Source organism: Raphanus sativus, chromosome 6 (assembly GCF_000801105.2).
Source record: "Raphanus sativus cultivar WK10039 chromosome 6, ASM80110v3, whole genome shotgun sequence".
In the NCBI taxonomy this organism is placed as follows: Eukaryota; Viridiplantae; Streptophyta; class Magnoliopsida; order Brassicales; family Brassicaceae; genus Raphanus; species Raphanus sativus.
Window position 1 is genome coordinate 52220266 of NC_079516.1, and position 25033 is coordinate 52245298.

Consider the following 25033-nt stretch of genomic DNA (forward strand, 5'->3'; position numbering starts at 1 on the left):
ATAATCTTTATAAATTAATAAAAAAATTATAGTTTGATGTAGTCCCAACATTATTAATTTATATAGGTTTCACTGTATGTCTTTAGTTATTTGAATTATTTACAATGACATTGTCATGTTACTTGTTAATATAAGATTTTATTTAAAAAGATTTCCTAAAATAATTTTAAGCAACAATCAATATCATTTAATGTTAACCGATTGTGCACATAATAATTTTCCAAATATGATTTACAAGATTTTTTTTCATTTCAAAAAGTAGATCTAAAATATTCAAAAACATAAATAAAATAACTTATTTTTCAAATAACCAAAAAATAAATTAGATTTTTAGTTAGAAGTTAAACAGATATATAAAGATAGATGAGGAATGAGAATGCATTTTAGATAATTAAATCGAGATTTTGTATGTATATAGAAGCAAATTTTTCTAAATAAATTTATATTTTAGGTCTAATAAATCTATCATAGATTGGATACGATTTAAGTCAATACACTTAATTCTTTTTTTTATATTAAACGTTTTAGTATATGGATTTTGAAGTTCGAATTAATTTTGAAAATTAATAATTATTTCACAAAATTATTTTTTAGATATTAATCATCCAAAACATATAAGGGAAATTACCACAAATATCACTTTCATGATACCACTTTTTAAATTTACACTAATCAACTTTACCCTTAAAATTTTAATAGATAAAGTACCATTGTACCCTTAGCTGATCAAACACAAACATATCTTCTCCTGCACGATTTTAAAATTTCTCAGATTGATGATTATATTCGACGACTACGGCAAAGGTCTCTCCGGCGATATTCGACGACTCCGGTGAAATTCGACGACTCTGGCTAAATTCAACGACTCGGAGGAAGATTGTACACGGAAAACACGGAGAAGCTCTAGAGAAAAAGAAAGATCTCCGACGAAGAAGAACGAATAGCTCCGACGAAAAACAAAGAGATCCGGTGAAGGAAGACGAGCTCTGGCGACATACTTCGATCTGTGTCTGGAGATTTTAAATTGGTCAGATCTGAAGCTTCCTCAACTTGTGATCGGACTCGCCGTGGGAATCACAATCATCATCGGCTTCGTCAAGACCAATAGATTCAAGGAAGCTTCTCCCCGCTGAGTTTTATTCTTCCTGGGTCGTTTTCTCCGAGCGTCAGAAGTTAAAGTCTCCCCTAATTGAGTATAAAGCTTCTTCCTTTTTTTTTGCGAATTGGTGTTCACTTTTGGCGTTTTTGTTTTACTTCAGTTGACTTGGCTGAACCATCACTTGACTAAGATCTGGCCTTATGTTGATGAGGTATGTTGAATGAGAGAGAGATTTGATATTGTGACATTTTTATGAAGATATTTTTTTCTAAAGAGGTTTTCTTTCCTGTTCATTGGAGTTTTTAGGCAGCCTCTGTGCTTATAAGGGCATCCGTAGAGCCGGATCTCGAGCAATATAGACCTGCCGTTGTTGCCTCCTTGACATTTTCTAAGCTTACTCTCGGTACCGTGGCGCCTCAGTTTACAGGTTTGCTTTGTTTAAATGTAATGTTTTTTTTTTGTGTTTGTGAGGTAACTAAAACTTGTGCAAATTGAATCAATTTGAGTTGGCGTTGAAATCTCTTTGCTTTTGAACTTTTCGGTTTGGTGTGAGTCCATCGTGAGCTTGGATTCTTAGTCGAGATTGTTTATGTTTTCAACGCTTCTCCACTTTGTAACCTACTTTTACTTGATAGTAAGTTAGTAACTGTATCATGTCCAAGGGAAAATTTATATTCAAGTGAATAAAAAGAATGAGAAATGGTTTATATTAAACTGGAAAACTAATATTCAATGGCCGCGGTATGCTTTACATTTCTGTGGATAGTGTTTTCAAAGTTTGCAAAAATAAGAGCCATAATCTTAAACTAATACTTTGCCGTTGCTTTACAGTTTATGAGATTGCTTGTGCTCCTTGGTGTTTCTGTAGGTGTTTCCATTATAGAAGGTGATGAAAATGGGATGACCATGGAGCTTGATATGAATTGGGATGGGAATCCAAATATAGTACTTGGCATCAAGACCTTAGGTTGTGTATCTCTTCCAGTTCAGGTACAGGACATGTACCTCATGCCTGCCTTGCAGAGCATGTGAAGTCATACTGATGTTTTGTTTGTAGCTTTTCTAGTTTGCTCCATGATAAGCAGCTGACTACAACTGATATCGTATTGTCTGTTTTCTAGGTGAAAAATATTGGATTCACTGGTGTTTTCAGGCTGATTTTAGGCCATTGGTTGATGAGTTTCCTTGCTTTGGAGCTGTCAGTGTTTCTCTTAGAGAAAAGGTTGGTGTCCTCTGAAACATTTGAAGCTGTTATTTTCATAAATGTTTTTTCTTTAGTTTTGTTTAATGTTGTTACATTCTTTTACGTGCATAACTGAGCATGCAATTGTGTGTGCATAAAAGTCTCTGTTGTATGTTGTTTAGCTTAAGACATCCAAAATTTTGTGTTGCAGAAAAAATTGGACTTCACCCTTAAGGTTGTTTTTTTTTTTGATAAAACTATAGTCTACGTTTCTAGTTTTCTTTTCCTTTTCTATCTCATTTTCTCACCCAGCGTTCCACATGACGCTACTGATGCAATGCTGTGCTTTGTTAGATGTTCTTTTATGCCCTGGGGCATATGAAGCTTACCATAAAGTTGATATGTAACAGGAAACAATACAGGATGCCGTGGAAGATTCAATCACATGGCCTGTTCGGAAGGTCATCCCCATTTTGACGGAAGATTCAATCATAAGTAAAAATTATATGAAACTCATATAGGAAGTAACAATTGGTACTCTTTTCTGGGGGAATCTTGTGCTTGCTTTAGTTGGTTGATTTGAAAATCTTTCATTCTAGATGTATGATTAGCTAGAGATCCACTACAAGAAAAACTGCATATATCCACAAATCGGCAACAAAAAATTTGTGGCTAAAATTTTTCAGTCACAAATAACCACAAAATAGCAACAAACAAAATTTTGTGTCTATCACGTAGATATTTGTAGCTAAATAGTTACAAATTATGTTTCGTAGCTATTTGAAGAAAGTTAGCCACAAATAATCACAATTTATTTTGTGGAAATTAATATCTACTAATAGCTACGGTAGAAATTGTGGAATTAAGTAGACACAATATAATTTATAGCTATTCACAGAAAACTGAAACCCTAAATATTTCCTAAACTCTAAAATTTTATATTTTTAAAGAATTAAAAAAGAATATTTATTTGAAAAAATCCAACACTAAAATAAAATTCACAATTTGTAGATACAATAAAAATTATCACAAAAATTTCAAATATAACTAGTTTTCCAAACTCTAAACCTTAAATAGAAATATAAGTAACATATATATTCTCTATCATGAAATTGAAATCTATTAACTTAAAATAAAACCCCTGTTATGACTCTTAACCACATTCTAGGCCATGACCTATCTCACGTTTCATATATACTCACGTTTCAAACTCTATCTCGTTCTTCAAGCCAAACCCCAAAATCTATCATCACATACATACTCTATGAATACCCTAAACCTCTAAACATCAAATTCTTAATTTTTTTTTATCATTTATCATAAACTCTAGAGAATTGTTAAAGTTTTACCATTATGTAAATCAAATGTCATCAAATAATTTTATAAACAGTGTTGAATATAAAAAAGTTGTTTATCATAATCTACAACACAAATCTTAATTAAATGAAAAGAATACAAATATAGCTACTATTAAATACACGCCAATTCATGGTAATCTGAAAATCTATAAGTTTGACCACCAAATATGTTTCCCGGGCAAATTATAAATCAGGGGGTAAATGAAAATTTGGGGGAAAATAATTGACTAAATAAAACTCTTAATTCTTATTGGTCGAATCAAGATGGCAGGGATCACGCACCACTTCATATCCACCGTCTATGACATTTGATTCAATGGTTAGATTTAACCAATCTTGTTTTTCTTTTGTTCCTTTTATCTTCTAATAGTATGTTTCTTCCTCTCTCTCAGATCTAACCAATCTCTCTATTTCTCTTTCTCCCAGATTCATCCAATTCGTTTCTTCTTTCTTCAACGCTACCCAGCTCTCTCCTTCTCTTCCGTCAATGCTACCCATCTTCTTCTCATTCTCACTCCAGTCTTCAAACCCCACTATACTACTTCTTCCTCTGTAATTCTCAAAAACAAACATGCAATATACTTCCCATTTTCTCTCTTGCACGTCGACATCTGCTCACCTTTTTCGATTGAGTTCCTGAAACTCCCGTCACAAATCCCGTGCTCGGCGAATGGTTCTCGCCACGCCAAAACTCCACTGTCACAGCTGCTTGAGATTTTGGTTGGAGAAGAGCCGATCTAGGAAGAGGAAGAAGAAGAGGAGCGAGAGGAAGAAAGAATCGGTGGTGCTCACCGTCAACTCGAAGCAAAGAAGCGGCGCGGCGGAGAAGATGATGAACAATTTTTTTAGGTTTAGCTCTTTTTGGTTTATTCTTTTTTTTTTTTAATAATTTGTTTTAGCTTTTGTAATTAATTTGATTTAGTCAGTAAATGGTTTAATTTGTAAACTGACATTAATCTATAAATAATTTGTTTTCGTAAATCAGTTTATTATATATAAAAAATTAGTATAGCATTCATATTTTATATTCGACCACAACAAAAAGCATAAATACTTTATATTTTTATTCATAATTTATTTTGGGATTTGTGATTTTATTATTTGAAAATAAAACATTTTTTACTATTAAGAATATGGTTTTTCGTGGCTAAAATAGCTACAAAGATCATTTGCTGCTATTTGTGGATATTAGCTACAAATATCATTTGTGGCTATGTCGTAGAAAGAAAGCCACAAAGAGCAGCATTCAACTGATATCCACAAGCTCATACTCAACGAATTATATTTGTGGCTATTTGTAGTTATAAGTCAAATAGCCACAAAAACCAATCAATAGCCACAAAATTTATAGTGGCTATTACCAGATTTTCTTGTAGTGATGGTTCTGATAAATTTTTAATCCAGGAAACATAATTTAGAATATGCCTTCTATTTGTGGGTGTTTCTTGATTGATTGTGTCAGGGTCTGTGTCTCCTAGAGGAAGATCGTTTGACGAATGCGTCGATGATATGCAACGTGCGGCAGAACTGAGAATCGTTCTCAACCAGCCAGCGGCTGCCTTGTCTAGTAGTCATACTAACCTGGGGTCTGGTTCTGGTGGCTGGAGCTCGTCTTAGGAGGAGGATGAAGTAGATCCAATGGATCAAGATGATGAAGGTAGTCCTCCTCAAAACCAAACTAAATATTGAGTTTCATGTTTTTATTAATTTGTTTGATCTCATCTCCATGTGTTTCTGTATCCCCATCTGTGCAAATGACACAGATGGGGATGGTGAGAAAAACGCACGTTTCAACGAACACAGAAGAGTACATTACGATGAGTTTCAGTAGGTGAAGGAACTGAGGTCATCAGGTTGACAGGGTCGTTCTATGTAGAAGAAGAGGAAGAAGATGATGGCGACAGGCAGTAAACCAGAGGCAACAACCTCACGTCACACTACCAAAGGCGTTAACAAAGAGTTAAATGCAACCACGAGAGTTTCATCCTCGAGTTGATATCAACCTCTGCTAAATCAAATGTGTACTCTCCTCTATGTTTAACAGAGTTACCTCTCGATTAATCAAATCAGTTTATTAGAAATTAATTTATTAACCAGAATTACGCTATTATTACATTTGTAAATCAACTTTATGGACTTCTGTGGAGTATAACGAGGAAAAGTTATTAAACAAGAGAGAATGTCTGAGCGTACTTTTGCTACTTAGTATGTTCTAGTGGAACATACACGCGCACACAGACAAACTGCGACATATTTGGATGATAAAGAATGAAACATGTCTCATGTACATGTTTTTCTTCACCTAAAACATAATGCTTAGATATGTGGTCTAGCCGCGTAGGGAAATACATAGGTTATGATCAATGTTGAACAAATCGTTAGACAGAAATTAGGCGTTTTATAAGAGCTTATTGTTTAGGCACCTAGCCCCAGAAATCGGTGTAGAAAAATCGTTTTGTTTAAGTTCTCGATTTGCCGAAGGACAGTTACTCAGTTAGTAACAGATTAGACCGATTTTTAGAACACTAGAAGATTTAACTGTGCTCAGGCATGGATATAAATTTTATAAAATAATCAAATCATAATACTAATTAAAAACTTTCTTTCATTGGTTCTAAAACTTGAAATAATTTTAATTTATATGTTTATAAAAATTAATAAAATATTACATTTATTCTAATTATACATGTGATTTCATGTATAATAGTTTGGATCAGATCATTTTTTAATTTTTGGTATATAGAACGGCATATATTTTTAAATTGAGCTAATATAACTGAGCTCAAATTAATTCAAAATTAAATAATTATTAAATTTCATTTAAATTGATTCGTTCTCTTAGAATTGTAAAATTATTTTTATTCAATTTGTATAAGTTGATATATATTTTTCAGGGAAAATAATTAAATTATTAATGGATTCAGAAATACATCAGAAAACATAAAAATATTATGCACATTGATTATTAAAATCCACTAAACTATGATCCGCGCAACCGCGCGGATGTTTCATTTCGCTATCAACCAGTTTAACAGAGTTACCTCTCGATTAATCAAATCAAATCAGATGTCCACAGAAGTCCATAAAGTTGATTTAATAAATTTTCCTCGTTATACTCCACAGAAGTCCATAAAGTTGATTTACAAATGTAATAATAGCGTAATTCTGGTTGATAATGTTGGAACTCGTTTTTAACAGAGTTACCTCTCGATTAATCAAATCAGTTTATTAGAAATTAATTTATATACCTTTATATTATGAAATTGTTTTGCATCCTGTTTTCATGTAACTTTTTCCTCCTCATTCATAATCTTGACTATCATAAAGCATTATTCTACTTTTCTTCTTGTTATTTTGACTATGTCAATGCCTTTATAAATTGTTATATAATTCTTTATAATGGTGTATAAACTTTATAAATTATTTTTATAAACTCTTATAAATTATTTTTATAAACCCTTATAAATTATTTACATACACTTATAAACTCTTACTAATTATTATACAAACCATTATAAATTGTTTTATAAGGTTTTCTAAATGATTATAGACTCTTTTAATTGATTTATAAACCTATACAATTCTAATAATACCTCTTATAAATTGAATATAAGCTTTCATAACGTTTTTATAAACTCTTATTAATAGTATACATACCTCTTATAAATTATTTATAAGCTTTCATAATTTTCTTGTAAATAGTTTTACAAATCTTTTTAAATAGTTTGATAAACCTTTATAAATAGTTATCTAATATGTACATGTGTTTTATAAACTTTATAGAAGGTTGATACAAGGTTTTATAATCTCTTATAAACTTTACAAATGGTTCATAAATGGTTTTATAAGCTTTTGTAAATAGTTTTATAAATATTTATATTATTTTAGAAACCTTTATAATTTTATATAAACCATATATAAACTCTTTCAAAACCCATTAAAACTGTTTAAGTGGTTTTCTAAACCCTTTATAATTTTTTATAAACCATTATAAACATTTTGGGATGACTTTAAGCAAAACTTACGGGAGCTACAAAGCAGTTTCAAGATGTTCTTTCTGCGAGATCAGAGGTTAGATTTGTAGTTTTTGACTTTCTGACATTAAAGAGTATCTAACTGAGATATGCTTTGTCTTCCTGCAGAACATGAAGCCTCATGAATTTCACCGCAGCTTCTGTCTCAGGAGAGTCTTGGTTTGAAGCTTAAGCCAATAAAGACTCGGGTTCCCACGACCAAATGTTAAATGAACATTTCTGGGATATCCTAATAATGGCGAGAAGGCAAGCAGAATCAACACGGCGTGTAGGAGATGGTTTTATAAATTGATTTATAAGAGTTTATAAACTGATTTATTATTTTATAAACTGATTTAGGGTTTATAAGGTAATTTCGGGGTTTTATGTTGAATTATTATTATTTATAAACTGATTTTAGTTTCAAAAGTGCTATGAACTGATTTATAAACTATTTATAAACCCTTATAAATTATTTATAAAAATGGTGTATAAATTTTATAAACCTTATAAACCGACGCAACGATGATGGACGCACACGGATCAAAATTCAGAACCCCCAAATATCTCTCAATGCTAAATCATCTCAATACTCAATTATACTTTTTATAAGGCCTTATAAAAGAAATTGTAAAAGAATGATGTTTTTTAATAAACAAAGAAATGGTGGAAAGTTGGTTAATTTGGTGTTATATAAACTCTTATAAATAGATTTATAAACCTTCTAAATTAATTTATAAAAACTTATAAATATTTTTATAAATCGCTTATAAGTTCTGGTAAATTGTTTATAAACCCTTCTAAATAGTTTTACAAACCTTTAAATAGTTATATAAATATTTATATGTGTTTTTTAAACTTTATAGATGGTTGATACAAAGTTTTATAAGCTCTTATAAAATTAATAAATGGTTTTATAAACTCATATAAATGATTTATATACAAAAATAATTCATATATCCATATGATTGGTTTTATAAACCTTTATTTATAATCCTTATAAAAGCCTTGTAGAATAATAAGTTCAAGTTTGTTATACATATCCTTATAGACTGTTTTAATAAACTCTTATAATTTTTTTTATAAACTCTTACAAAACTCTTAAAATGATTATATAAATTATTACAAAGTTCTGTCATTATTCACGAAACAGTTTACTTTAATGGGAAGTAAAGCCATGAACATGTTTGATCTGATCTGAAAAGAGTCCTCCTTTTTAGTAGTGAAATAAAGATGTTCGGTTATGCTGTTTTCATAGAAACAAGGAATTTTTTGAGTATTTATATATACCCCTTGTGTATGATGTATGTCATCAGAAATCATAATACTAAAAACGTTTAAACAAAATTTTTAATTTCTAAAGTAGATGTTGGCTGAATCTGCAAAACTTGAATAACATGTCACTTCCGTTGGAGTTACTAATGTCCCTGTGAATTCTCTCTGGTTGCTGAAACTGTAGTCCAAAACAATTTTTTTCTTTGTGAATAATGTGCATGCTTGTTTTATCAACCCTTATAAACAAGTTTATGTGTTTTAGAAAAAAAATTCACAAACCCTTATAAATGATTTATTAGCCTCTATAAAATGTACTTCATAAACAATTACCTTTTGAAATTCTACAAATCCTTATAAATGATTTTATAAGCCCTTATAAATAATTTTAAATATAAATGGTTTCTAAACTTTATAAAACCTTTTATGAATTTTATAAATGTTATAAACCCGTATAAATTATTTACATACCTTAATAAACCTTATAAATTATCTTACAAGCCTTATAAATTGTTTTATAAGTCTTTCTAAATGGTTATAGACTCTTGTAAATAATTTAAAGACTTTCTAACTGATTTCTTTTATAAGGCCTTATAAAAGGCCTTATAAAAGAAACTGTAAAATAATGATGTTCTTTAATAAACATAAAAATGGTGGAAAGTTGGTTAATTTGGTGTTTTATAAATTTTTATAAATAGATTTATAAACCTTCTAAATTAGTTTATAAACACTTATAAATTTCTTTATAAATCGCTTATAAGTTCTGGTAAATTGTTTATAAACCCTTCTAAATAGTTTTACAAACCTTTATAAATAGTCATATAAATATTTATGTGTTTTTAAACTTTATAGATGGTTGATACAAAGTTTTATAAGCTCTTATAAAATTAATAAATGGTTTTATAAACTCATATAAATGATTTATATACAAAAATATTTCATATATCCATATGATTGGTTTTATAAACTTTTATTTATAATCCTTATAAAAGCCTTGTAGAATACCAAGTTCAAGTTTGTTATATATATCCTTATAGACTATTTTTATAAACTCTTATAAATTGTTTTTGTAAACTCTTATAAAACTCTTAAAATGATTATATAAATTATTACAAACTGAATTATAAACTCTTATAAATTGATTTATAAACCCTTATAAATTTTTGTATAAACTCATATGAATTGATTTATGAACTCTTATAAATAAAGGGGAGTTATGATCAGTAATGTTTTAATATGCTTTTTAATCCATATAAATGATTTTATTAATCCTTATAAACGATTAAGTTAATTCTTAAATGATTTATAAAAAGGTTTATAAAATTCTTATAAACTCTTATAAATTTCCGTTGTAAAAAATGTTATAAATCTTTTAAAATGATTTATAAACTCTTATTACTACACATATATCCATGTTGTTTTTAAATTTTCTTAAGCAATTGAATAGTTTTGTACACCCTTCTAATTTTGTTTTATAAACTCTTACAAAACTCTTAAAATGATTATATAAAATCTTACAAATTGATTTATAAGCTTTTATAAATTGATTTATAAACTCTTATAAATTGATTTATAAACTCTTATAAATTAATTTATAAATCCCTATGAATTGATTTATGGACTCTTATAAATAAAGGGGAGCTGTAATCAGTAATGTTTAATATCTTTTTTATTAAGAAAAAGGAATGAGCCGATGGGTTAGACTTTTGAGCCAAGCAGGAAACAGTGTGGGACAACTCACTGATCAAAAACGACCTGAAAAATCAACTGAAAGTCAGACAAGAGTTGACGCAAGACTTGCAAAGCCAAAGCTATATAAAGGTGCCCCATAAGAATTACACAACTCATTTACTTACTATACAAACTTAAGAAGAAAAAAAAAGAAGGATGATGATTCGTTGACCAATGGAGATACACCTCTCCATACGGACATTTCACTTCAAGCATACCCTTTTTTTTGGCAAAAGCATGATCAATTTATAAAAGCAAACAGGTTCAAATCTCATCCACTGGTGTTTGTGTCTCGAACCATCACCATCCACCTAGACCAGAGATGGACAATGTGAAGCTCAAGACTTGTTCTCCACAAAGGTCAAAAGCTGATCTTTCAAGCTCCATCAAAGACAGCTCAAGACTTTGGTTTGCCGGTTGTGGAGCTTGGCTAGCATCGGACATGCTTCTCTATTTCGTGTCGACATCTGGTTGTGGTGAACTCGTGTCGGGAAGGGAAGCTTGGTGCAGGCGAGTTGATAAGGCCAAGCCACTTTATTCTTGACGAGAAGCTTGAAGCCAGCGAGTTCAATAACAAGACAAGATCAGAGCTTTATTTGTGATGTTATACTCGGGATCCGTGGTACTGATGGAGCTTGAGCCGGCGAGTTTAATTACCAGACAAGATCAGAGTATAAAAGGCAGAGTCTTCTTGTCGGCAAAGTCAGTCTTGTCCTGAGATTTTGGTCGGCAAGATCAAATCTTCAGCTTTGACGAGATGGCGAGCTCGTGATGAGATGACGAGCTTGTGAGGAGACAGCCTTCGTTCCCGAGATAAAGTCTTGAGCTTTGCCGAGATGTTGCCGTTTGGAGAAACGATGTCACCGTTTGGAGAGCTTTGTCTGAATAGTACAACTACTGCAGGAGAAGCTTTGTCAATCGAGGGAACACACTGTAATAGCTTTGCTTGATCTCTCAGCCGAAGGACGAGATGACGATCTCGTGGGAAGGTGATTACGAGTTTTTTGGCTCAACTTGGGCTTCTTTCCTCAAAAGGAAGAGGATGATTGGTTACATGAAGACGAAGAAGGCACTGGAAGGCCTCTTCGGTTGTTTGGATCCTTAGCAGCCGCTTTGCTTGCCTTTGCAGGCTTCTTGTTCACAGCGAGCCTATCAAACATACAGTAATAGATTACAGAGAAGAAGCTAAGGTTTTGTCGCCGGATTCGTCGATTTCGTCGCCGGATTTATTGATTTCGTCGTCGGAGTCGTCAATTTCGTCGGTAGTATGTAAAAGATGTTGGAACTAGGCGGAGAGGAGGAGAAGATGAATCAGGTCGAGACATAAGAAACCGATAATAGAGAAATGATAACATAAGGATACTATTGTAATTTACCCATTAATGAGATGTGTATTTATGAAAATGTCCTTAGAGTAGTGGTAAACTTGAAAAGTGGTACCAAACAAAGTGTAGTTGTAAAATTTTCCCAACATATAAAACAATTATTAAATATTTTGTTTTGCAAATAACTATTAAATAATGTTATAAAACATATTATATTAAATTTTATGTTATAAAATTAAATATTTAAAAATAAATAATTCTGCATTTTTAAAATGAGGATCAAAATCTGCTAATACGCTACAATGCGCGTTTTCTTGTCAGGCAATGACATTAAATTCATTTTTATAAACATTCAAATACAGTAATGTCGCAAAACCATTATTATTATATTTCCCGACTTAATAGTTGACAAAAAAATATTTCCGGACTAATAATAAATCTAAGATTTCTGACTAACCGCAAACCTTAAAAGAAGTTAAGATAAAATCTCCAGTAGGTTAAGACAATTATGTCCTTAAGACAAATTGGTCTCGGTTTAAAATGCTGTCCAGACCTACTTCTTCCTCTCATCTATTTATTCATCGGTTTCTCTCGCCACCACCACACCGATCATGTCCACCGCTCAAACGTCATCCCTCCGCATGATTTGATCTCTCCATCTCTCTCTCACAAAGGTCTCATCTTTTCTCCAATCAAACTTCATACAATCCTCTGTTTTCCTCGATCGCTCGCACAGTGATCTGTATCGTGAACTCTCATATCATTTGATTTTTATAGCTCAAAGTTTGATTCTTTCGATTCTGTTACAGATGCATGCGTTTACTTGATTACGGAAACTGTTTGATCTGTGCCAAAAATAAAGGATCGATCTTTTTATATTATCTCTTCATGTCGTCATCGACTAGCGCTGCTCAAGGAGGAGAGATAATGGATCTTGATCTGAACCAAGAACCATCTCCCGGTTCAGATTCTCCACCCGGTTTAATCACAGAGATTTCACCGTGGTTAAACGAGCTCGAATCTGCTCACGAGCGGATCGAAGAGCGCTTGAGACAGCTCGAATCGATAGTTTCAAGGATCAGGGAACGAGCAACTGTCACAACAACAACACCAGCACCACCTGCCTCCTTGGTTCCTCCTCCTCTTAGAGACTCAACGGCAGGCGTCATACACGAGCGTTCCAGAGAGAGACTGGTCGAGAGCGGCGACGACGACAGCAAGACGTATCTGATAGCAAAGGCGCTGAACATGGAGAGAACAAGCTCTGTCCCGGGCGGTTACTTTGACTGCAACATATGTCTGGAGAGAGCAGAAGATCCTATCTTGACTTGCTGCGGTCACTTGTTCTGCTGGGGATGCTTCTACCAGCTGCCTTTCATTTACCTCAACATCAAAGAGTGTCCCGTCTGCGACGGAGAAGTTACCGACACCGAGGTGATTCCTATATACGGTAACGGAGATGGAGATGACGGTGGTGGTGATAGTAAAGCCAAGCGTGAGGAGTGTGGTATCAGGCTGCCTCCAAGGCCTAATGCTAAAAGAGTTGAGAGCATTCGTCAGAAGATTATAAACCGGGGGAACCCTTTTGTCCCGGGGCCTGAGACGCTTGAGCATATTAGAAGGACTATTGATTCTATCGGAGGGCTACAAGCTTTAGCTGAAGGGCATGAGTTCGGTTTAACCAACATAGTAACCACCGGAGGAGGAGGGAGCAATCGTGGTGTGGTGCAGAATCGTTTGAGGTTATCGTCTTCTTTCCCTGGTCTTGTGGTGGATAGCTCGGAGATGCCACCATCTGATGATGCTGTTGCTGCTGCATTTGATGTTGATAGTTTTGTTGATACACCTAGTCTGAGGACTAACCGTCGTAGGTCTTCACGTATTGCCGAGATTAGTCCTTCTCCTTCTCCTGCAGTACGTGCTTCTATTCGTAGAAACCAAATTAGTGCAGCAGGTTCGTCGTCTTCTTCTTCGCCTAGAGATTTTGCTGTTCCCGGGTTTGGCTTCTCTGTGAATCCTAGTGAAGTGGTTACTACTTCGGCTTCATCATCGTCTAGGAGGAGAACAGAAGATGTAAACAATGCAGGACCTCAGACCAGGTCTAGAAGGAGGCTAAGCTAAAGCTAAAAATCTTGAATCATCATTTACAAACCTCTCTTGTTTGTCTGAATGTATGTACATTCTTTTGGACTTGTGATTCTCTGAAAACTTTTGATGTCAGAGTTTTTTTTATTCTCTTCTTTTTAGTAAAATAATCTAATCACATTTCGTGGAGTGTTTGGTTTCAAATTCAAGATTGAAATTGAACAAAAATCAACTTTGAAAAGTCTATAATCTAATTACTTAATTTTAATGTTTGTTAAAGTTATGGGGTATATTGTGAGAAACACAACATTCTATCTAGATTCGCAATTCTCGAAAAAATCCGAAGAGTCTAGATTAGTATATTTGTTAAAGTTATGGGGTAATATTTGTCATAATTCACAACATTCTGACTAGATTCGCAATTTGCATAAAATCCGAAGTTCTCCTATTAAAAAACGTCATGATGTTATACAGTTGAAACTACAAACGTCGCGCAGTGTTCTACTTTAGTTCCTTATGTTTGTTGGACAACCTTTACCTCCTTATTAAAACGTTACTTGTCATTTGTCAACGCATTAAAGTCATCGGCGATCTATTTTTCTCATCGCCGCCGTTGAAGCTCTGTTTCTCTCTCTCTCTCTTTCTCCGGCGATCATGATCTACGTCGACGGAGTGCTCTTTCCTGAGGAGAACAGCTCCTCTTCTTTCTCTTCTTCATCTCAGGTAGTGCTCTTCGTCATCTCACCAATCTTAGATTACTTCTTGAGTGATGATTATTTGACTTTTATGGTTGACCAAACATGGAACAGGGAAGCAGCTTGCTTGTTAATGTAATGACACATCCTGTCATAATCTCAGCTTCTGAATCGTTCAAGAATCTAGAGGAACAGAGAGTTACAGAGAGCTCAACGGAAGAAGACAGATATGTTTACATATTCCAAAGAGAATACGCTGTCGTGAACCCAGCGCTTGTTGATGTATGTATGTTTTCTGACATTTGAAAGTTATGTTTTTTTCTTTTAAATCCACACTAGTGTATTCTTTCTTATTTCTCTAATTATTTATGTTTTAATTGATGAGAAAGTTCGTTGGCATGGATGAGGCAACAACTTGCGTAGGTCTTGTTATCCGCAACAGAAGATCTGGAGTGTAAGGACTGATCCTATATCTATATGATCTGTAAGAATGTTCAATCAATCACCTTTAGTCTGATGAATCTGAAACTGAAACTGCAGGACTTCTATTGCACACATGGATTCACCAAAAGTTGTGGACTTGGGGATAAGCCAGATGTTGTCATTGGTTTTGGAAGATGACAGTGATGCCTCGGATTTAGATGTATTTATCCTCTCTTTGAGCTTTTATGTTTATCAAAGTCATTTTTGAAATATGTCACTGGGGATATGTATGCAGGTGCATATGGTTGGTGGTTATGAAGACGTGGACATAAAAGTGTGTTTTGTTTTTATATCTCTTAGTCTAGTTAGCACTTTGCTGTTGAATGTATTTGACTGTTTATTTTTGCAGAATGGTGGTGGTGGTGGTGACTATGCTAAACCAGAGGGTTACTCATTTCCTTTGTGTTGCAAATTAGTAGAAACTTTGCACAAGAGAAGAGAAAACTTTCACATTCAAACCCTATTTGTTCTTGGGCACAACACCAAGCTGGATGCTCAAGGGAACACGTGCCCCATTTTTAATGGATGCCTGGTTAGTCTAACTCTTCTCTACCGTTTATCCTTTTTTGGTTGTCTTGGTTTTATAGTGGATAGATATAATGTCTTTAATTGACTTAACCTTTTGTTTCTTTGTAACCTTATCAATCAGGTGAATACCTCCACCGGTGCAATTCACCCAGCCAGTTTCAACAGATCTTCTAGATGTCCTGATGACCTTGTTCGTAGAGTCAGAGTGTCGGCATCATTCGAAGATCCTAGCTGGAGGGGGAAGTTACTTGACACATATGACGCAAAAACTGATAGATTCATCATCGCACCATGCTGCTGGTAAAAACAAAACAAAACAAAACAAAACTTCTCTACCTCATTTTCACTCCATTAGAGTTACGTAGATATGTGTTGTGGTCTTGTACACTACAGGACAATGCGGCTGGTTGAATACGTTTGGGAACTTAATCAGCTTCCTGATGAATTGATTCTTGTTAACTGTTCCACCTCACCTTCTGCTGAAGGTCCAGACTTCGTAGATAATGAAAGAAGGTTAGTAGTAGTAATTTGATCATTATCTATAGAACATGATAGATTCACACACACATTACACATAGATGATTCGTATTCGTCTGTTTGCAGGATTTGGAAGTATTTACTAAAATATCCAGAATGGAGCAAAACTTTCCCAAAGAGACAACCACGCGTGTTTGAAAGGACTGCAAATGGAAGCTGGAAAATATACTGACTTCCTCTCTCACACACTTCTTGTAAATAATAAATGTTTTAAAAACTCGTGTGGTTTGATTCTTGGAAGACAAGAGTGTAAGAAAAAAGTTTCAGCTTTGTAAGATTCGGACCTAACGATCGTCTTAAAAGATGGGCTCAATCCGGCGAGGCCCATGGATTAATTTATTCCAATTGCAGATCGGACCCTTTCCATCCGACCCGAATATTTAAATATCTATACATTTCATAATTATATGTTAATTAAATATCTAAAATAAATATAAAATAGTGTTAAAAATGAATAATACTACTCTTTTTGTCAGCAGATACTATTCTTTTTTTTGTCAGCAGATACTATTCATATACATAATTTTTAGAAATAATAAAAACATATTTTTAATAATGTTGTAGAAGCTTTTGGGAAACAAAAATACAGTATAACTAAACTAAGTATAAAATTATAGTAGATAAAAAGAATGTACTGCCACAAAATATAGAAATAATATATTTAGTTTGCAATAGAAGCATAATTCAATTAGAAAGTAACTAAACTGGTAGAAAATCTAAATACAAAAGGCAGTAAATATGTAAATTATCCAAGTGAATGGGATAAAAGCAAACATAAAAGTAATGTTTTATTTCGAAAAAAGAAAGATAAACAAGGCAAAATAAAAAGTGATTCCAAAATAGTACGTAGTTCTCAATAGCTATGGAAGAGAGGATTTAACAACCGGAACTTTTCTCTGGTCCCAAAATATTATAGAATTCTACCCAGAAATTCTTGAATTAAAAGAAAAAAAAAAACAAAGTGAATGGAGGTACGATTAGTTTTATGTACAATGATTCCATAGGGGACAACTGACCTCCAGATGTACGTAAAAACGTAGTCCAACCAAACTTTCACCAAAAAAACAACACGATCGGAAGACGATTCCATTTATAGTAACCAAAGAGGGACGGACAGTCTTATAAATTGCTTTCACACCTTCTAATCGGGCCGGGCTCGTTTATATGGGTTTCAAAATTATAGAATTTTCAATTTTAATACAGATCGTTTGCCCTAATGGTGGTGGATAAAGGGAAAGGGTCAAAGGATAAAAAGCTGCGGTTAAAACTAGGGTTGCTTAATCCACTTTTCAAATTACATTTTTAATTTAATAATTTAATTTATCCGGAATATTTTTTTTTATATTTAAACCAAATTAGGAACAAAATTTCAAACAATATTTCCCATTGAATTGAAGAAAAATTGAATGGCCTAGTTACCACACATGTCCATCCACAATAAAAACCATATATTATAATACCAAACTGAAACGAACACAGAGAGTATTTATAATGAGATGAGAGAAGAAAAAGCACGAAACAATAAGCGAGAGCGAGGAAGACAAGAAAGCAACAATACAAAGTATATATAAAATAATAATAATAAGAAAAAGAATAAAAATCCCTAAAACTGCGAGCGTATTTGTTAACGGGAGAGAAGAGTCTCCAAAAGCGAATATCATGGAAGCATGACGAAGGAAGAAGCAGAAGCATCGTATAGCATGAACGACGACAACGACTATATATGCAGTAATGATGATCACAATATTCGTGACCAAGATGATAACAACAACAACACTAAACCAAAGCACGAGAGCCAAGCATGGGGCACGTGGGAGGAGCTGTTATTGGCATGCGCCGTTAAGCGACACGGGTTCTGTGACTGGGACTCCGTCGCTTCGGAGGTTCGAACCCGGACCTCCACGTCATCCCCCGTTTTTATCTCCCCTGATAGTTGTAGGCTCAAGTATCGAGATCTCAACCGTCGGTTTAAGGAACCCACGGCGGCGGAGGAGGAGGAGGGAGGGAACGATATACCGTGGCTTGAGGAGCTACGTAGCCTCCGCGTGGCGGAGCTCCGTCGTGAGGTTCAAGAGTACGATGTTTCGATACTGTACGGAATCTCTATTCTCCGTCTCTTTTCGAATCTTAACGATGGATCTGAGTTTTTTTTTGTATTCCGGTTCCTCAGATCGCTTCAGCTGAAGGTTAAGAGACTAGAGGAGGAGAGAGACGGCAGCGAGAAACTAGATCTGGAGGAGGAAGAGAGGAAGGGAGAGAGATCGGAGAACGACGGCGGTGAGAAGGCGGTTTCGACGGCGGAGGAGTCTGACCGGGAAAACAGGTCGATGAACGAGTCGAACTCGACAGGCGCCGGAGAGAAAACCGTCGGCGGAGGAGACGAGCCGAGTCGGACTCGTGGTGATGATCTAGATCCCGATCCGGTTAACACGGCGGAGGAAGGATCGGAAGCGAGTCAGTCCGGGGAGTTGGGAGAGTCAGGGACGTCGGGAAGGAAGTGGAAAAGGAAACGACGGAAAGACGGCGACGGAGAGATCAGATCGGCGGCGAGTAAATCACAGCCGTTGATACGTCTTCTTGATTTGATTCGGTCCCATCCGCGTGGGTCTTTGTTCGAACGCCGAGTTCGAAGCCAGGTATGCAATTATCTTATTTTCTTCAATATATTCTTAATTTAATTTTTCATTAGTTTGATATAATTACAAAATTTATTGGTTTTCGCTGGAACAAGATATGTTTTTGTATTTTAACTTTTAGCCGTAGAACTTGGTGATTTTCATTCGAAGATATGTACTGATGAAAAATGCAATACTGAATTGATTCGGATAGTTCAGGATCTTTTCTAAGGTTATAATCTCTTTACCACGATTTGGTTTGTAAAAATGCAAATTGAGTCAAAAAGTTATAACATTTATAATTTAATGTTTTTCTATATCAATCCATACCAAAAAGCTGTAAATTTGAATTTTAGAAATCTAGTATTATATTCCTTAGTCTACAGTAAATCTCTTCATTTTCGAATTATTATTTTAACGTCCGTTTTTGAATTTTAATCGACGGTTTATGGGAACGTATCTATCTTATTAAAGCTGAAGTACAATTTCGGTGTGTTTGGATACTTGGATAAGAATATTAAAAAAATTTGGTGTGTTTGGAAACATGGATTGTAGTCTTTTTTAAAAAAAATTGATTTTGTTTGGAAACAAAGATAGTATCATTAAACAGAAAAATAATGGGCTTAAGTTATTAAGTCCATTATAAAAGAATGTTGTCAATATATATAAGAAAATATAATACAAAGTCCAATTTGAAATACCAACTCAAATTATAGTTTTTATATTTCATATTAAGTTTTTAAAATATAATATATGTAATTATTTATATGATGATACATATTAAATACTATTAATTATATGATTACTTATATGATGGTACATATACAATACGATTAATTATATGATGAAATTATATGATATATAATAATGACTAAGGATGGGTTTTCAGATATCCATACGGGTTTGGTTATGATCGGTTTGCGTTTCGGGTTTTCGAAGGTCAAAGATTTCAGTCCTATTAGGATGTTTCTAAATTTTTGTTTGAGTTTGATTCGGATCTTTGCGGGTTTGGTTTGCGTTTGGATAACCTATTTAAATTATTTTTAAAGTTTTAAATCACTATATATTTTAAATTTCTCAAAATCTATAAATAAAGTAATATATTACCTATAAATTTAAATAACATATGTCAGAATACCTAAGCTTAACATATCAATTGGTTCGATTTAAAATTTTGGATACGAAATCAATAACTATTTTAAGTATTTTTGGTGATTTGAGTATACTTTAACTATTTCAGATATTTGTTTTTGACTATCTTTATATATTTTCAAGTATTTTAAACCAATTTAAAAGTATCATTTTGATGTTTTATATACGTTAAATATAAAAATAATTAATATATAAGTATATAAATCTATTTTTAGATAAATTCAGGTACATGAATACTTCGGTTCGGATCCGATTCGGTTCTCTAACTAACAAAATTTTGAATAATTCGAATATTTAATCAATTTATGTTCAGGTTTGGTACTATATTTACGGATTGGTATCAGTTCTTTTCCTCAGATTCATTTTGCCAAACCCTAATAATTATATGAAAAACAAATATCATCATATTTTTCAAAATATACATCCGCGGAGGTGCAGAGATCAAAGTCTATAATCATTTATTTTAACAACAAGCCAAATAAAAATGTTGATTGAAGAGCGAATAAAACAAAACTAGAGAAATACTTAGTTTACGAGAGACACTCTATGTGTCAAATTTATTATAAAGAAAATTTTATTAAAATAAATAAATTCAATAATTACAAACAAATAATATATTTCATAAAAGTGAAAAATAATATCCGCGCTTTCGAAGCGCGGGTCAAAATCTAGTATATTTTATAGAGGGAAAGAAAGAATGAATTAACTACCCCTACCCCTACCTTATTTCGTGGTGTCATCGTTGTCTTTCTGCTCACACAATCTATGACACGTGGCAGTATCTTTTTATAGTATGGCTTTGTTTCTTTTAAGGCCCATTTAATTTTAGTTAATGGGTTTTCTTTTTCCCTATCCACGCAGGAGACTGAAGAGTACAAGAGCTTGGTTAAGCAACATTTGGACATTGAGACAATACAGAGGAAGCTGAAGCAAGGATCTAATGATTCTTCAAGCCTCACTTTTTACAGAGATCTTCAGCTTCTCTTCACAAACGCTATCACCTTCTTCCCTTCATCTTCTTCTGAATCAATGGCTGCTCGTGAACTGAGAGCCATTGTTTCCGAAGAAATGAGGAAAGAGAGCGGGAAATCGAGTCCCCGGTTGTTAAAAGCATCTGGAGCTATTATGACTAGTAGTATCAAAGCAGATGCTGCTGAAACATCAGAACAGAAGTCTTCAGCTCCACTTGTCGTTTGTAAGAGGAGAAGATTTGCGTCCGCTAAGGCTAAGGCTTCTTCTCCATCTTCGTCAAGCTTTAGCCAGAAAGAGGAGACGAAAGAGGAGGCAGTATCAGAGGAGATTGAGGACGTTGAGACTGGTGGTGGAAGAGGCTCGAAAAGAACAGCTAACAATACAAAGACGGGTAAAGGGAAGAACAAGGAGAAACAGACGGAGGCCAAAACTGAGAAGAAGGTTGTGGCTTCATCGGATAAGAAGAAGAGTGTGGCTGACTTCTTGAAGAGGATAAAGAAGAGCTCTCCGCAAAAGGAAGATAAAGATCAGAACAAGAGCAAGAAAGAGAGTAAACCGAAACCGAGAGAGCTTAGAAGCAACAACGTGGGTAAAGGTAGAAAGAAGGCTGAGGTGGAGAATACTACTACTCCGGCGAAAAGAGCTCCCGGGAGACCACCGCAGAAGAAAACAGTGGAGGCAACCGCAACCGCGTCAGGGAAACGAGGTAGGGAAAGCGGAAGCACAGGAAAGGACAATAAACAGCCAAAGAAAAGAAGCAGAAGATGAGGAGGTAGCGTATGATATTATTGTATATCCATAGAATATGTTTTGAGTTGTTTCTTTCTCAAATCTTAGTTATGGATTAGGTTAAGTGTACTTTGGTTTATTGACATGAGTAAAAGATTAATTCCTTTTTTGGTTTATATTTTACTCACTTCCACCATTTGAGTCTGATAAAGGAACACGAATCTTTATTGTCTGATTCGTGTTCTAAGATACTGAAACCGTTCCATTGCAACATATATCCAACAAAACCAACATTAAGGTAAAGATCTAATCTCTAACTGTCAGCAAAAATTACAGTCAGATACAACCAAAAAGGGTAACACATCAAAGAAGTTGAGACTCTGACCTTTGATGATCTCAACAAATGCTCTCTTCTTTAATGGAAACCATGGCAAAACTGCTTGATTCTATCAAAACACACAAGTTTAGCGACGAAAGCCACCTTCTGTACAAAAGACCAGACAAGAAGAGTTTCAGCCAAGGCAATTTTATTTTGAGACTACAAGCTTGGATATATCAAACTAAACACTTGCCGTTTTCTCCATCGGATATATCTCCAAGCTTTGCGATTGCACCCACAAGCGCTTGTTCTTGCTCCTGTATCAAAGTCAATATAATCAAAATCATTTTGAGGCTTTTGTTATGTATATAAACGTAAAATTAAGGAAGAAAGGGATCTTAAACCTCCAACATTCTCTTAGCCCTTTCAACTTCTTGAGGATCTGGATTGTGTGAGCCAAGAACTCTCTCCACCTATTACAAAAACACCATCGTTTGAGAAAATAAACCCATACATCACTTGACTTGACAAGTAATTAATACTAACCTCTCTGATTAGGACATTGGTCTGACGGATTCGTATATCCATATGTTTCCTTTTCCCAGTTCCATTCTGCGATGTTCTGAAATCTTTTTTAACCGTGGTCTTTACCACACCGCTTCCTCGTTGAGGAACACTGTTCGGTCCTGTGGTTCTATTAAGACCTTGTCCGTTATAACCATACTGATTACCAACCGCAGGACCCTCTCCTATCCACTCAATATCCCCAGGAGATATCTGTACAAAAATATTAGAGCTCTTAGTTACCAAATAAGACAAAGTTGTTTCCTCTATAATGATCAGAAAGTAAATACCTCTGAGAGATTGACCCATTCCCATGTCTCGCTAGGTGTTCCAATGTCATAAACCAAAGCATGGCGACCCTAAAATTAAAGATATAATCATGTTTAAGGAAACTTTTTAGTTTTATAATACTTAATGCCAATTTAAGAAGCTACTCACCTCAACGGGATTGTACTTGGTGATGACAGCCTCGTAAAATGTATTGTCTTCTGGCCACCTTGTTCTAACTTTTCTTCCTACAAAGGACTCAGGTTCGGTTCCGTTTGTGGGTTCACTTGAACTGATGGGACCAGATGGTAATCTGTTCATGCCTTGTCCTCGTGGAGGTTGTTGATCTGAAGGATGGTATGAGATAGGTTTTGCAGAAGACGAACCACCAGGGAAACCCTGAAAAAAGGAGAAACAAATCATTAGAAGAAATCGTTTCTAATAAAGAAACATCAAAAAAGATACCAGGTTTTACTCACTGGTTTATGCTTTTTGCCCTTGGCATTGGGAACAGATCCTCGTTTAGCCTTCCATGAAGCAAATTGGTCAGTGGGATCAGCTTGAGGGTGGAAAGGAGGTGAAGCGAATGGTTGAGAAGGAACTGGCTGGTTTGGTTTGTGCTTCTTAGTAGAAGCTGAAATGGAAGGTGTTGGCAAGGTATCGTGAACCACTTGAGCAGCATTGCGTATAGTTGGTTGCATTCCTCCAGATTGTCTCCACTCCCTAATAAAGGAAAACTATTACTTATATGTTATTGATAGAAAAAGAAAGAAACTATAAATGCTCAAGTTTATTTAGCTTCTCGCCTTATCCTTCGTATTGTATCATCTGCGTTTACACGACCAAGAAGCTCTCTATGTTCCTCATTCGATACCCTCAACTCTTTGCGCAGTTCAGTTATAAGACTTTCCTTTTCCTGAGCAAGATATGAAAAAAGAGATTAGCCATAAACTAATAACATAAGAAGAAGTAGAGGGAGATTCATTTGAACATACCCAAGTGATAGCATCTGCTTGGGCTTTAAAGGCTCTTAGGATAGAGATGTAGGCTTCCTTCTCAATCTGGTGAATCTGAGCTTCCATATCAGCAGCAACTTCATCATACATCTTAGGGGGGTAAGATGGAGGAAGACTCGAAGGTCTTCCATTGCCAGTCACACGGCCTCCTCCTCGTGCAACCCTATGCGATGGAGGCAGATCATCATCTGTTCCTGCAGACAGCACCATCAAAAAAAACCAAACTTGTTGGTGGTAGCCTGCTTAGCAACAAAAAGGATAAAAATTTCATCCTTAAAACGAGAACTAACACCGACCCACCAAAGCTTACGACCAGTTAACACAAACCCAACAAAGCTTACAATGTACAACAATACTAGAACGGAGAAAGTCCAAAACTTTTGCAAACCCTAATTCTCAGCTTAAGATCAAAGTCAATCGATTTGAAACATTCCTTAACAATCACCACAAGACCTTCCTTCCTTAATAAACACAAAACCCACCAAAGCTTAGAATGAATAACATAATTGAAACAGAGAAAGTCCAAAGCTTTCGTAAACCCTAGTTTCAGAAGAAAGACAGAGAGGAGGAGAAGAACAAGGAATGTGTTTTTTTTTTAATTTTTTAATCTAAAATCGAATACAGTGTTAAGGGAACTAACCGCTGCTATCAAACGATTCGTAGTCCATCACGAAAGGTTTTGATCCCCCCAAATGATTCAGAGACGAAACTTGCGGGAAGCAAAGGTGAAGAAGAGGAAGAAGTGTCCAGAGAAAACGCACTATTCAGAGAGTTGATTTCAATTTGACTAGAACAAGACTCGATTTTTGGAGTTTGTTGAGAAAATTCTGATTCGGTTCCTTCGTCGGGAACTTCCTTTGGCGACAAATCCGAGCTCAGCTAGGAGTGATTCAGCTTCGATCACAGATTTGCCGTAAGCCTTTTTTTTTTGTTTAATTTAACTTTTCATAATAAGAACAGAGAAGGAGAGTGAGGAGACGGAAAATAGATAATAATCATCAAAATATATCTAAACACAGTCGTTTTGATCGCTGATCTGTGTGTAAGGTTTAAAACGAGCCCATAAGTAGGTTTATGAGAAAGATCATAA

At 34.5% G+C, this 25033-nt stretch overlaps 4 protein-coding genes, 1 long non-coding RNA gene and 1 pseudogene across 7 annotated transcripts; 5 read left to right on the plus strand and 1 right to left on the minus strand.

Annotated features, from left to right (window-relative positions):
* The first annotated feature begins 829 nt into the window (after window positions 1-829).
* Window positions 830-2523, plus strand: LOC130496159 (uncharacterized). The gene is made up of 6 exons (XR_008935212.1): window positions 830-1172; window positions 1260-1310; window positions 1406-1526; window positions 1968-2089; window positions 2221-2321; window positions 2494-2523. It is a non-coding gene; the product is annotated as an uncharacterized LOC130496159 (long non-coding RNA).
* Window positions 2524-5092: 2569 nt separating this feature from the next.
* LOC130495879 (protein phosphatase inhibitor 2-like) lies at window positions 5093-5891 on the plus strand (annotated as a pseudogene).
* Window positions 5892-12496: 6605 nt separating this feature from the next.
* On the plus strand, window positions 12497-14255 carry LOC108805696 (uncharacterized). The gene is made up of 2 exons (XM_018577631.2): window positions 12497-12655; window positions 12791-14255. Exon 2 carries the CDS (start codon window positions 12795-12797, stop codon window positions 14100-14102), a length of 1308 nt encoding a protein of 435 aa, XP_018433133.1. The 5' UTR covers window positions 12497-12655; window positions 12791-12794; the 3' UTR covers window positions 14103-14255.
* Window positions 14256-14617: 362 nt separating this feature from the next.
* On the plus strand, window positions 14618-16661 carry LOC108835758 (protein N-terminal asparagine amidohydrolase). 2 transcript variants are annotated; one of them, XM_018608981.2, is made up of 9 exons: window positions 14619-14789; window positions 14876-15043; window positions 15151-15215; window positions 15302-15404; window positions 15480-15518; window positions 15594-15776; window positions 15894-16072; window positions 16166-16285; window positions 16376-16661. In XM_018608981.2, the coding sequence occupies exons 1-9, from the start codon at window positions 14721-14723 to the stop codon at window positions 16479-16481; spliced, it is 1032 nt and encodes a 343-aa protein (XP_018464483.1). In that variant the 5' UTR covers window positions 14619-14720; the 3' UTR covers window positions 16482-16661. The 2 variants fall into 2 exon arrangements, with proteins under 2 accessions (XP_056845108.1, XP_018464483.1); XM_056989128.1 differs by lacking the exon at window positions 15480-15518 and having other exon boundaries at window positions 14618-14789.
* Window positions 16662-17799: 1138 nt separating this feature from the next.
* LOC108806212 (uncharacterized) lies at window positions 17800-21960 on the plus strand. 2 transcript variants are annotated; one of them, XM_056988576.1, is made up of 3 exons: window positions 17800-18401; window positions 18480-18945; window positions 20938-21960. In XM_056988576.1, the coding sequence occupies exons 1-3, from the start codon at window positions 17977-17979 to the stop codon at window positions 21814-21816; spliced, it is 1770 nt and encodes a 589-aa protein (XP_056844556.1). In that variant the 5' UTR covers window positions 17800-17976; the 3' UTR covers window positions 21817-21960. The 2 variants fall into 2 exon arrangements, with proteins under 2 accessions (XP_056844556.1, XP_056844555.1); XM_056988575.1 differs by having other exon boundaries at window positions 17800-18945.
* A 110-nt stretch (window positions 21961-22070) lies between these two features.
* Window positions 22071-24945, minus strand: LOC108806211 (protein EMSY-LIKE 4). The gene is made up of 10 exons (XM_056988577.1): window positions 24584-24945; window positions 23923-24137; window positions 23734-23843; window positions 23407-23650; window positions 23099-23326; window positions 22951-23019; window positions 22643-22873; window positions 22501-22569; window positions 22350-22413; window positions 22071-22261 (listed from the first exon to the last, which is right to left on the minus strand). The coding sequence occupies exons 1-10, from the start codon at window positions 24609-24611 to the stop codon at window positions 22242-22244; spliced, it is 1278 nt and encodes a 425-aa protein (XP_056844557.1). The 5' UTR covers window positions 24612-24945; the 3' UTR covers window positions 22071-22241.
* Between the last annotated feature and the right edge of the window lie 88 nt (window positions 24946-25033).